Source organism: Malaclemys terrapin, chromosome 15 (assembly GCF_027887155.1).
Source record: "Malaclemys terrapin pileata isolate rMalTer1 chromosome 15, rMalTer1.hap1, whole genome shotgun sequence".
In the NCBI taxonomy this organism is placed as follows: Eukaryota; Metazoa; Chordata; order Testudines; family Emydidae; genus Malaclemys; species Malaclemys terrapin.
This window is the reverse complement of record NC_071519.1, coordinates 16,884,367-16,897,578: the sequence shown is the minus strand read 5'-3', so window position 1 is coordinate 16,897,578 and position 13,212 is coordinate 16,884,367. Positions and strand designations below refer to the sequence as shown.

Here is a 13,212-nt window from a genome sequence, read left to right as displayed (position 1 = left end):
CAAATGTTGTGAGACTAACAATAAAATAATTAGAGTTGGCAACACTGATATGTGCATTGTATAGGCTTTACTTTTATTAATTAGATAAAAATGATTGCCTTTGTTTTGCACAGACCTTTCAGCAAACTCTTGCCTCCAGCTTCACCATAGCATATACTGAAGAGCAGGTTTTCAACCCATTCCAGTTTCTCCTCTCTCTAGTGATATTACACAGGAATATTTAAACCCATTCAGCCAATCCTCAAAAACCACCAGCAGCGTCTCTGCTTTAAAATTTTCCTCCCAATCATAAGCAGTGGGAGCAAAATTGGAAGTTGTAGGACCAGACAAAATCCCTGTTCCACTCTCTCTCTCCATCTTGTGTTTGGATGTGAAAGCAGCAATTCAAAATTAGAGAAATCATTACATAAAACAGGGGGAAAGGATAGGTGGGAGGCACATTTACAAATGTACACAATTGATAAGGAAATGTAGGACAATGGAACAGACACCTAGGGAGGTCATGGAATCTCCTTCACTAGAGGTTGTCAAAAGGAGGCTGGATAGCCGTCTGCCTTGGATGGGTTAGACACAACAAATCCTGCAGCTTGGCAGGGGGTTAGACAAGATGACCCTTGCGGGCCCTTCTAACTCTGTGGTTCTAGGATTCTATGAAATGTGGAACTTAGGAGTGGAAGGGGCCTCCTGGGTCATAGAGCCCAGGCCCTGCTATTGCAAGCAGTCCCATCACATAATTATCTAGCTTTTCCTTAAAATGAGTTAGCTTGTTTGCCCCCACCGCTTCTGTTGGGAGGCTGTTCCAGGACCTCACTTCGATGGCTGGAATTTACAAAAGGGTTTCTAACCTAAATTTATTTCTGACCAGTTTATACCCATTTGTCCTTCTGCCAACATGATCCTTTAGTTTAAATAACTCTTCTTCCCCCTTGGTGTTCACTCCTTGATGTATTTATAGAGCGCAATCATATCCCCTCTCAGCCTTTGTTCTGTAAGCTCTCAGGGCTTGTCCCCACAGGGCAATAGTATACACTAGAGGGGTGTGATTTCTAAAGTTCACCATCATGTTGCACACTAACTGGTCCATGTAGACCCTGCTGGACCAAGCTAAACATTCCCTAGTGAACATTAAAATAGTGCTGTTCCACCAGCAGGGTCTGCATGGGCCAGTTAGGGCACAACATGTTTGCTGCCTTGTGTAGACAAGCCCTCTGTCTCCTTTTGTAAGTTAGGCTCTCTGTTCCTCAAATGATCCTAGCAGCCCTTAGTTCATAGACTTTAAGGTCAGAAGGGACTATTATGATCGTCTAGTCTGACCTCCTGCACAATGTAGGCCACAGAATCTCTCCCACCCACTCCTGTATCAAACCCCTAACCTATGTGTGAGCTTTTGAAGTCCTCAGATCGTGGTTTAAAGACTTCAAGGTGCAGAGAATCTACCAGCAAGTGACCCAGGCCCCACACTGCAGAGGAAGGCAAAAAAACCCCAGGGCCTCTGCCAATCTGCCCTGGAGGAAAATTCCTTCCCAACCCGAAATATGGCGATCAGCTAAACCCTAAGCATGTGGGCAAGACTCACCAGCCAGAACCCAGGAAAGAATTCTCTGTAGTAATTCAGATCCCACCCCATCTAACATCCCATCACAGGCCATTGGGCATATTTACCGCTAATAATCAAAGACCAACTAATTGCCAAAATTAGGCTATTCCATTATACCATCCCCTCCATAAACTTATCAAGCTTAGTCTTGAAGCCAGATATGTCTTTTGCCCCCACTGCTCCCCTTGGAAGGCTGTTCCAGAACTTCACTCCTCTAATGGTTAGAAACCTTTGTCTAATTTCAAGTCTAAACTTCCTGATGGCCAGTTTATATCCATTTGTTCTTGTGTCCACATTGGTACTGAGCTTAAATAATTCCTCTCCCTCCCTGGTATTTATCCCTCTGATATATTTATAGAGAGCAATCATATCTCCCCTCAGCCTTCTTTTGGTTAGGCTAAACAAGCCAAGCTCTTTGAGTCTCCTTTCATAAGACAGGTTTTCCATTCCTCGGATCATCCCAGTAGCCCTTCTCTGTACCTGTTCCAGTTTGAATTCATCCTTCTTAAACTTGGGAGATCAGAACTGCACACAGTATTCCAGATAAGGTCTCACCAGTGCTTTGTATAACGGTACTAACACCTCCTTATCTCTACTGGAAATACCTCGCCTGATGCATCCCAAGACCGCATTAGCTTTTTTCACGGCCATATCACATTGGCGGCTCATAGTCATCCTGTGATCAACCAATACTCTGAGGTCCTTCTCCTCTTCTGTTACTTCCAACTGATGCGTCCCCAGCTTATAACAAAAATTCTTGTTATTAATCCCTAAATGCATGACCTTGCACTTTTCACTATTAAATTTCATCCTATTACTATTACTCCAGTTTACAAGGTCATCCAGATTTCCTGTATGATATCCCGGACCTTCTCTTTATTGGCAATACCTCCCAGCTTTGTGTCATCTGCAAACTTTATTAGCACATTCCCACTTTTTGTGCCAAGGTCAGTAATAAAAAGATTAAATAAGATTGGTCCCAAAACCGATCCCTGAGGAACTCCACTAGTAACCTCCCTCCAGTCTGACAGTTCACCTTTCAGTACGACCCGTTGTAGTCTCCCCTTTAACCAGTTCCTTATCCACCTTTCAATTTTCATATTGATCCCCATCTTTTCCAATTTAGCTAATAATTCCCCATGTGGAACCGTATCAAATGCCTGATACATCCTAGCAACACATTTGCCTTTTTTACAGTCACATCACATTGGTGGCTCATAGTCATCACGTGATAGAGCTGGGTGCACGAGTTGTTCTCTTCCACTGTCATTTCCAATTGATGAGCCCCCAGTTTATTGCAGAAATTCTTGTTATTGGTCCCTACGTGCACTTGGTACCTACAGTAACTCCTTGCTTAATGTTGTAGTTATGTTCCTGAAAAATGCGACTTTAAGCAAAATGATATTGAGCGAATCCAATTTCCCCATAAGAATTAATGTAAATTAGGGGGTTAGGTTCCAGTGAAATGTTTTTCACCAGACAAAAAACTATATATATATATATATACACACACACACACAGTATAAATTTAAACAAACAATTTAATACAGTACACAGCAATGATGATTGTGAAGCTTGGTTGAGGTGGTGAAGTTTCCCAGGGAATGCCTTACTGCTAAATGATGCACTAGCATTCCGCTGAGCTCTGAAAGGTTAAATCATTGTTGTTAATGTAGCCTCACACTCTACACGGCAGCACAAATGGAGGGAGAGGAGACAGCATGGCAGACAGAGACACACACCCTGTGTGTGGGAGAGAGAGAGAGAGATGTGCATTGCTCCTTTAAGTACACTGACATCACTCTCAGGAAGTTGAGACAGCAGCTGCCGCCAGCAAGCTCTCTCCCTCTGGAAGTGTCCCCACCCTGCGCTATATGGAGAAAGGGTAAGCGGGGGGCAGGAGCAGGGGAAGGAGACACCCTGACATTAGCCCCCTTCTCTTCTTCTCCCCCTCCCCCCACCCCACACAGAAAGCAGGAGGCTCCCTGGAATGGGAATCAAGACTGAGGGGAAAAACAACTGAGGAGAGTTGGCAGTTTTTCAAAGGGACGCTATTAAGGGCCCAAAAGCAAGCTATTCCGCTGGTTAGGAAAGATAGAAAATGTGGCAAAAGACCACCTTGGCTTAACCACGAGATCTTGCACGATCTAAAAAATAAAAAGGAGTCATATAAAAAATGGAAACTAGGACAGATTACAAAGGATGAATATAGGCAAACAACACAGGAATGCAGGGGCAAGATTAGAAAGGCAAAGGCACAAAATGAGCTCAAACTAGCTACGGGAATAAAAGGAAACAAGAAGACTTTTTATCAATACATTAGAAGCAAGAGGAAGACCAAAGACAGGGTAGGCCCACTGCTTAGTGAAGAGGGAGAAACAGTAACAGGAAACTTGGAAATGGCAGAGATGCTTAATGACTTCTTTGTTTCGGTCTTCACCGAGAAGTCTGAAGGAATGCCTAACATAGTGAATGCTAATGGGAAGGGGGTAGGTTTAGCGGATAAAATAAAAAAAGAACAAGTTAAAAATCACTTAGAAAAGTTAGAAGCCTGCAAGTCACCCGGGCCTGATGAAATGCATCCTAGAATACTCAAGGAGCTAATAGAGGAGGTATCTGAGCCTCTAGCTATTATCTTTGGAAAGTCATGGGAGACGGGAGAGATTCCAGAAGACTGGAAAAGGGCAAATATAGTGCCCATCTATAAAAAGGGAAATAAAAACAACCCAGGTAACTACAGACCAGTTAGTTTAACTTCTGTGCCAGGGAAGATAATGGAGCAAGTAATTAAGGAAATCATCTGCAAACACTTGGAAGGTGGTAAGGTGATAGGGAACAGCCAGCATGGATTTGTGAAGAACAAATCATGTCAAACCAATCTGATAGCTTTCTTTGATAGGATAACGAGCCTTGTGGATAAGGGTGAAGCGGTGGATGTGGTATACCTAGACTTTAGTAAGGCATTTGATACGGTCTCGCATGATATTCTTATCGATAAACTAGGCAAATACAAATTAGATGGGGCTACTATAAGGTGGGTGCATAACTGGCTGGATAACCGTACTCAGAGAGTTGTTATTAATGGTTCCCAATCCTGCTGGAAAGGCGTAACGAGTGGGGTTCCGCAGGGGTCTGTTTTGGGACCGGCTCTGTTCAATATCTTCATCAACGACTTAGATATTGGCATAGAAAGTACGCTTATTAAGTTTGCGGATGATACCAAACTGGGAGGGATTGCAACTACTTTGGAGGACAGGGTCATAATTCAAAATGATCTGGACAAATTGGAGAAATGGGCTGAGGTAAACAGGATGAAGTTTAACAAAGACAAATGCAAAGTGCTCCACTTAGGAAGGAAAAATCAATTTCACACATACAGAATGGGAAAAGACTGTCTAGGAAGGAGTACGGCAGAAAGGGATCTAGGGGTTATAGTGGACCACAAGCTAAATATGAGTCAACAGTGTGATGCTGTTGCAAAAAAAGCAAACATGATTCTGGGATGCATTAACAGGTGTGTTGTGAGCAAGACACGAGAAGTCATTCTTCCGCTCTACTCTGCTCTGGTTAGGCCTCAGCTGGAGTATTGTGTCCAGTTCTGGGCGCCGCATTTTAAAAAAGATGTGGAGAAATTGGAAAGGGTCCAAAGAAGAGCAACAAGAATGATTAAAGGTCTTGAGAACATGACCTATGAAGGAAGGCTGAAAGAACTGGGTTTGTTTAGTTTGGATAAGAGAAGACTGAGAGGGGACATGATAGCAGTTTTCAGGTATCTAATAGGGTGTCATAAGGAGGAGGGAGAGAACTTGTTCACCTTAGCCTCTAAGGATAGAACCAGAAACAATGGGTTTAAACTGCAGCAAGGGAGGTCTAGGTTGGACATTAGGAAAAAGTTCCTAACTGTCAGGGTGGTTAAACACTGGAACAAATTGCCTAGGGAGGTTGTGGAATCTCCGTCTCTGGAGATATTTAAGAGTAGGTTAGATAAATGTCTATCAGGGATGGTCTAGACAGTATTTGGTCCTGCCATGCGGGCAGGGGACTGGACTCGATGACCTCTCGAGGTCCCTTCCAGTCCTATAATCTATGAATCTATGAATCTATGGAGCAGCTCCAAGGCAGAGGGCAGGAGCAGCACATGGTAGTGGGGGGAGGGACAGCTGAACTGCCAGCAATTGATAGCCTGCTGGGCGGCTGCTGCACAGGGAACTTAGGGGAAGTGGGAGCTGACGGGGAGGCTGCCGGTGGAGACTTTAAGGGGAGTGGAGACTGAGTGGAGACGTGAAGGGGAGGGGTCTCCCACATCCCAGGTAAATACCCTAACTACTGGGCTAAAAGTTATGAGGGAGGGCCTCCCCCACTGTCTGTTTGGTATAAGCATGCCTACTGGGGCCCAATCTGGTAGACAAGCTCTGAACCCACTTATTGGATCAGTCCCTGCAGGCTTAGCTTCCCCCAGTGTATCAGGTACTCAGATGCATGGCGTGGAGCAGCAGTGACCATGCTCAGAGGCAGAACCATAGGCACCTAGGGAACTTTTACTGTAAAAATGTAGGACTGAGGGCATTTAGGCTCCTACAGGGTTCAGGGACAGCTGAGCAAGGGTTTTGTGAATCCCAGTGAGACCTGATTCTGGGATTTAGGCATCTTGCATGTCAGGTAGGTGCCTATATTCTTTTGGCACTCTAGCCCTGAGCAGTCATGTAGTTTTGGGGCCATACCTAGATTATTTTTAATCTGTACTTCCATCCTCACCTCAGAAGCTAAAGGTACCTTTGGCTAATAGGACTAAGAACAAAATGAAGGATTTTAAAAATATATATATATCAGGAACAAAAGGAATTTTAACAATATTATAGGTCAATTCCTCAAATACTACATGGAGGTGGTAAAATTGTCAATGATGTACAAAACCAGAAGTGTTCAACAACTTCTGTATTTGGAACTAAATTCTTTTTTCAGTGGTAGGAAAAGAGGATGCTAAACAGCCTCTGCTTACATTAATTATTTTTAAATCAGCAGGTCCACATAACTTGCAACTGAGTTACAATACAGTTGGTCAAGGAGGTTTCCGAAATAACGGTGTTATTTCTATAAAAATCTTGGAACACTGGGGACATTCCAGAGGACTGTAATAATGCCAATGTGGTGCCAATATTTAAAGAGGGTAAACAGAGAGGAGCTGAGGAATCATAGGGCTTTATAAAGGAAATACTGGAAAGTCTTCAGAGAAGAACTACAGGAAGGATTCAAAGTTCAGAAACAACATTCTATGTACAAGAAGGGAGCTCAATCCATTTAGTTAATCAAATAATTATTATTTGATCTTGGTCTACAATTATCTACCTAGGAAAAAGATACCGGATGCTAGAGGGCTCTCTAATCTAGCAGGCAGTGGCAGCACAAGATCCAATGGCTGGAAGTTGAAGATGGTAAAATATAAACTGAAAATTTTCAATTGTGTAATTACGCATTGACATCGATTACAAAGGACATGGTGGATGCTCCCTGAGACAGTCTGTACATCACAATCGGATGTCTTTCAGAAAGATAAGCTATTTGGGACAGGGATCATCTTTGTGTTCTGTGTTTGCACGGTGTGTATCACCATCGGACCCTGGTCCATGACTACACTCCTATGTGCTAGAACAACAATTATAATCGTACAGTCTCGCTCAGCCACGAGTTACTGGGTTTGATGCAAGAATCGAACTGGATGATGGCCTCTGGCCTGTGTGCAGAGATGCCCCCTGCCTGCTGATAGTGGGGGGGCATAGTGAGGGCACGTGACTCCACATGCCCCCACACGTTGCCTCTGCCTGTATTCTGCAGGTGGTCAGACTAGATAATCATAGTGAATCGATGTCTCGTGGAGTGTAAACACAATAGTATCTAAGCAAAAGAGCAGAAGGATGTGAGGAACATGCAAATACTCAGCTTGTTAGGTAGTGGGGGGGGGGGAGGGTTGGAACCAACTCCATGAAAAAGGAGGCTGTTAAACAATCTTTACATTTTCTGCTACCAACATGAATTTGCCAAACTTTCTCTGACAGTGAAGCTGTGAGCTGGCGAGCAGGAAGAAGGTGCCCAAGGAGCAGTTTGTTAAGTCAGCGGCCAAGCTTTGATCAGTCATTAGCATCAACATGCTGGTTTAATTAACTCTAAGATGGAAAGGGGGAGGTAGGTGAATAGATTCATGACAGAGCTGTGTAACTGTGACAACAGCGGTGTGTTAAAATGCCTTTAACACCCACTTTCCATTCCTCTCCTCTTTTTAAAAGCTGCATTACAGAGACCTCTGGTCAGCTGGCTGTGAAATACATTCCCTCTGCAGCAACAGAGTTAATACAACTGCTTTAAATCCTGTTTAGAATTTCCCAAAGCCTTTTCTGCTGTCTTGTAACCCACAGTGATTCATTAGCCTGGTCCACCCCAGGAACAATATATTCTATCCAGCATTTCTGTAATTGACTTTCCACTTTTTGAGATGGATTTTCTTTGGTGGTGTTTTTTTTTCAGCATGTGGCCATGATGATTTCTTCTGGGTTTTTTTCTCCTTTGTTATCCCGTTTTCTTCATCCTCCTCTTTTGCCTTAGTGCGTGAAAGCCACTGGCTCAGATACCTTATCCTAAATCCATAGGCTACAGCAACAATCAGGATCAGACCTCAGTGCTTAGCCTCGTCAGCGCAGGCTGATGGTAACCTGGTCTATGTTACATCTTCCCATACACTTAAACCAACTACACACTCTTCAGGCAGATTTAAAATATTGGAGCAAACCTTTTGTTCTAGTTACAGGACTAGCTGAATTTCTGTCCCATTTCTGGTCTGAGTGTATCCCTCAGGTCTTCGGCTTGTGCCCTTACCTGTCTCAAGATAGAACCATGAGATTCTTCCACTCTTAGAAGTGAAGCTGGGGTACAGTGCCCTGTGTGTCAACTGCTTATTACCCCACGGGTCTGCGTTTTTCCCTTCCGGAGTCTGTGACCAGAGGTAGATAGTGACCAAACAGCTTTCTAAAAACAACAGTATTGTTTATTTAACAGTAGGAACAAAGCATTAGAGAGCGAGTGGAAAAACTAAATCAAACAGTCTACACATCTGTCTGTCTTTCCTAGGGTTGCCAACCCTCCTGGATTGGCCAGGAGTCTCCTGGAATCAGAATCGATCTCCCAGTGGCTACTGAAACCAATCCGGGAGATTTTAATAGGCTGCTAAAAGTCCGGTAGGCGGCGCAGTGGGGCTAAGGCAGGCTCCATGCCTGCCCTGGCTCCGTGCAGCTCCCAGAAGTGACCAGCATTTCCGTCTGGCTCCTAGGTGCAGGGGTGGCCAGGGGGTCTCTGCGCGCTGCTCCCGCCCCACGAGCGACAACTCTGCAGCTTCCATTGGCTCAGCCATGAGCCCCCTCCCTCACCCAAACTCCCTCCCAGAGCCCGCACCCCCTCCTACACTCCAACCTCCTGCTCCAGGCTCAGCCCGGAGCCCCCTCCCACTCTCTGAACCCCTCAGCCCCAGCCCAGAGCCCGCACCCCAACCCCTGCCCCAGCCCGGTGAAAGTGAGTGAGGGTGGGAGAGAGTGAGCGACGGAGAGAGGGGGGATGGAGTGAGTGGGATTCAGAGCCTCAGGGAAGGGAAGGGGCAGGGCAAGGGTGTTTGGGTTTGTGCGATTAGACACTTGGCAACCCTAATTTACCTAGAGTCCTGCCATCCTCCAATGATGACCTAAGAAAGCCTATCTTTTTCAGACCCCCCCACCCCGCAGGCTGAGTTTGGTTTGGTTGGTTCACCTGACAGAGTCCTTTCTAAATCCCAGCCCAAGTTCTTTCTCGCCTGTGTTTTAGTTTGCCTTGGTTGTTCCTGGGCAAAATCATTAAAGCTAAGGTTTTAGCACTGTCCCTTAACAACGCTTCAATGTTTGACAGGTGACTATCTGGTGCCACTCTTCTCCTTCCTGCCTCTACTTCAAACAGACCCCGGTTGGGTCAACCCATTTAATCAAACAGGAAACACCATTCCAATAGTCAGACCAACATACAATATTCCCTGGCTGACAGGGCAGCTCCATATCTGTCCCACTTGGATTCAATAGCCTCAGACTTTTTCCATATCTCCTGCCCTGCCAGACCAGGATCTGAACCAAACCACTTTCCTTAATTCAGGGAGTTTCCTGATAGAAACATGGGGAAGATGTATACTTTTACATAAGTGTATTTGAGTCTGTCAGTGTGCATCTCACCTTTCCCTCTTGTTAGTTTCTTTGCTTGTGTGGATGTTTAAATTTCTTACTTACACTTCCTTGGATTTTCTTATGTCCATACACTCAGGCTTTTTTCCCCTCAGAAATATTTGCGCTTGGGACAAATTGAATCAAAAGGAAACCACTATACTTCTAATTTACTTTCTCTCCTTTTCCCCTGATTTAACTCTGCAGGACAAGCATGGTAGATGATTGGCTCAGCCTAGAACCCATCTGACCTCCACCTGCTTGCTGCAGAGACAGGAAGCGCACTTAAACATCGTAACCTACTCCTGAGCCATGGAATTCTTACTCCCTGCCAAGAAACCTTATACACACATATTAGCTGCATTAAATATTTGCAGTGAGAACAGGATCTCTATTATTTAAAGGATCTTGGCACTCCAAAGATTGAGCTTGCAACCCTGGGTTTAGCAGGCCAATGCTCAAACCACTGAGCTATCCCTCCCCCCAACATCCTTCTTAAATAGAAGGCAGCAGAACTGGACACAGGATTCCAGCAGTGGTTGCACCAGTGCCAAAAACAGACATAAAATAACCTCTCTGCTCCCTCTCAAGATTCCCCTGTTTATGCATTCAAGGACTGCATTAGCATCACGTTGGGAGCTCATGTTCAGCCGCCATGACCCCCAATCTTTTTCAGAGTCACTGCTTCCCGGGATAGAGTCCCCCATCCTGGAAGTATGGCCTGCAGTCTTTGTTCCTAGATGCATACATTAACATTTAGTCATGTTGAAATGCATATTGTTTGCTTGTGCTCAGTTTACCAGGCAATCCAGATCATTCTGAATCAGTGACCTGTTCTCTTTATTATTTCCTGCTACTCCAATTTTTATTATCTGCAAACTTTCAGTGGTGGTTTTATTTTCTTCCAGGTCATTGATAAAAATGTTAAATAGCCAAGAACTGATCCCTGAAGGACCCCACTGGAAACACACCCATTTAATGATGATTCCCCATTTACAATTACATTTTGAGACCTATCATTTATCCAGTTTTTAATCCATTAATTTGTGCCATGGGAATTTTTTATTCTAGTTTTCTAATCAAAATTGAACACATTACAGAAGTCTATTACAGCAATACTATCAAGTTAGTTTGACAGAATCTATTTTCCATAAAACCCATGTTGATTTGCATTAATTACATTACCCTCCTTTAATTCTTTATTAATTGAGTCCTGTATCAACTGCTCCATTATCTTGCCTGGGATCAATATTAAGTTGATAGGTCTATAATACCCAGGCAATTTCATTTACCCTTTTTGAAAATTGGCACAACAGTAGCTTTCTTCCAGTCTTCTGGAACTTGTCCCTTGCTCCAAGACTTAATGAAAATCAATATTAATGGTCTAGCAAGCCCCTCACCCAGCTCTTTTAAAACTCTTGGATAGATGGTCTCTGGAGCTGCTAATTTAAAAATGTCTGACTTTAGTAGCTTCTGTTTAACGTCTCCCAAAAGATATAGTGGAATGGAAAGAGTTTTATCATCTTTTCCCCCAAATACAGAACAGAAATATTTATTGAACACTTATGCCTTTACTGCCTTATTATTGCTAATTCTACCATTTCTGTCTAGTAATGGCTCAATACCATTTTCAGGATTCTTTTTGTTCCTAATACATTTTTAAAAACGCCTTATTGTCTTTAACTCTTCTGTCCATAGATTTCTTGAGTCCCTTTGCTTCACTTATCAGTTTTCCTAATTTCTAACTCCTGTCTTATATTCATTACTACCAACTTCCCCTTTCTCCCATTTGTTATAGATATTTTTATAGCTGCCTTCCCTTCCCCTATAAGCCAGGTTAGTTTTTTTTTCACCAGCACCACTTTCTTCCTCCATTGTGGGATATTCCCCTGACAGCTTTTGGAAGTCAATGGGATTGCAGAGTTCGAGTTGAGCACACACACTGCCCCTCTAATATTTAAAACAAAGGTTCATAATTACTCATTTAATGAGCAAAAGGCTCGGGAGTGCAAAGGAGTAGGGCGGTGGTGGTTGTTTTTATTATTGTTTGTACCATCGTAGCACCCAAAGGCCACAATCAGCACAGGGCCCTGGTGCTGGGCACTGTACAAACATGCCAGAGAAGACACACGGCTTACACTCTAAAATGGGGCTGAGCTGTGCCACGTGATGCAGGACAGAACGGAGTGGAAAGGGAAGAGGAGAGTGACAGTAGTGGGGACAGGAGACTGCATATATTAGCTGTGTGTACAGTTTGGAGGTTTCATAGGCTGGTTGGTTTGTTATGCAGTCAAGCACAACAGTCACTAAATGCCAAAGTTAAGGTTGCCTGCACAAGCTTAACCTGGCCTCGTATTGTGTGCGTGTTACAATAGAGTCTGAGATTACGTGAAAACATAGTATTTCATACTGAATACAAGTGTCATACAATTTTCTCGACCACCTTTGATACACCTGTAGCATTTTGTGACAAGTTGTGTAAGAATATTTAACTCTGTGCTTTTCATAAAATACAGTTCAGATTCATGGATTCTGTTTGTCCTGTATATACAGAGTCATATACAGTATTACAGGATATGACACACGTATAGTAAAGGTTATATAAAAATGTATGCTATCATGTATTTGAGACTTAGCATGAAAGTATGAAATTTAAGACAGTATCATGATGCATATGCACATGTAACTGTAAGTTTTGCATTTCCTGATTTCTGAGCACATAATTGTGCAACCTTAACATTTTTTTGTGTTTGTTTTCATGGAATTTCTTGGGAGTCTTTTTAAAAGAAAATGTCTGAGGACACACAAAGGGAGATCCTTATTACAAGGAGATCAATGCTTTAGGATTTTGAAGGTTTGCTCACAAATTGGTGTAGTGTGTGCCAGGGTTCAAATCATGTCAGTTCCGGCATCTTTTTTTGCTGTGTTCTGGTATTTTTAATATTGAGTACCGGCACTATGAGTACACTTATGAGTGACAATACTGGCAGTGCATTCCAGCCTTTTTTTTTTTTTTTGGTTAAGGACTCAGTCCCTGGTGTTTGCAGAGTCTATCTATTTATCTAGACTACACCTGATTAGCCTCTTCAATGCACCTTAAGGGACACACTGGATGGAGCCTTGCTTCTATGCAACACAGGAGATCTGCAAGAGGGAAGATATCTCTTTTGTGAACTGTAGGAGCTGCACATTTCCCATGGTATGCAAGAGCAGGCATCCTGCCTGTGCACTATAAGATGTGTGTAAGAATTCTCTTTCAACAATTTTGCACTTGACTAGAACAAGAGGAGTTAGGCACAGATCTGTGCTTCCTCACAGCTGCACTTTCTAAGCCTTCCAAAAAAGTCCATGAGAAGTGTACTGCAGTAATGTGAGGTTTTCTGATCGTGA

The 13,212-nt window shown here is 43.5% G+C and overlaps 1 protein-coding gene across 8 annotated transcripts in view; it reads left to right on the top strand.

The window, feature by feature from the left end:
• The window catches only part of PKNOX2 (PBX/knotted 1 homeobox 2), a 624,957-nt gene that overhangs the window by 358,264 nt on the left and 253,481 nt on the right, over window positions 1-13,212 (top strand). The window contains exon 1 of one of the 8 annotated variants that reach the window (XM_054005411.1): window positions 13,000-13,021. The exons of the other annotated variants lie outside the window; for them this stretch is intronic. Within the exon in view, the coding sequence (XP_053861386.1) occupies window positions 13,019-13,021 (3 nt within the window). The 5' untranslated portion in view covers window positions 13,000-13,018. Of the gene's footprint in view, window positions 1-12,999; window positions 13,022-13,212 lie in introns of those variants that run through there. 8 annotated transcript variants of the gene reach the window in all.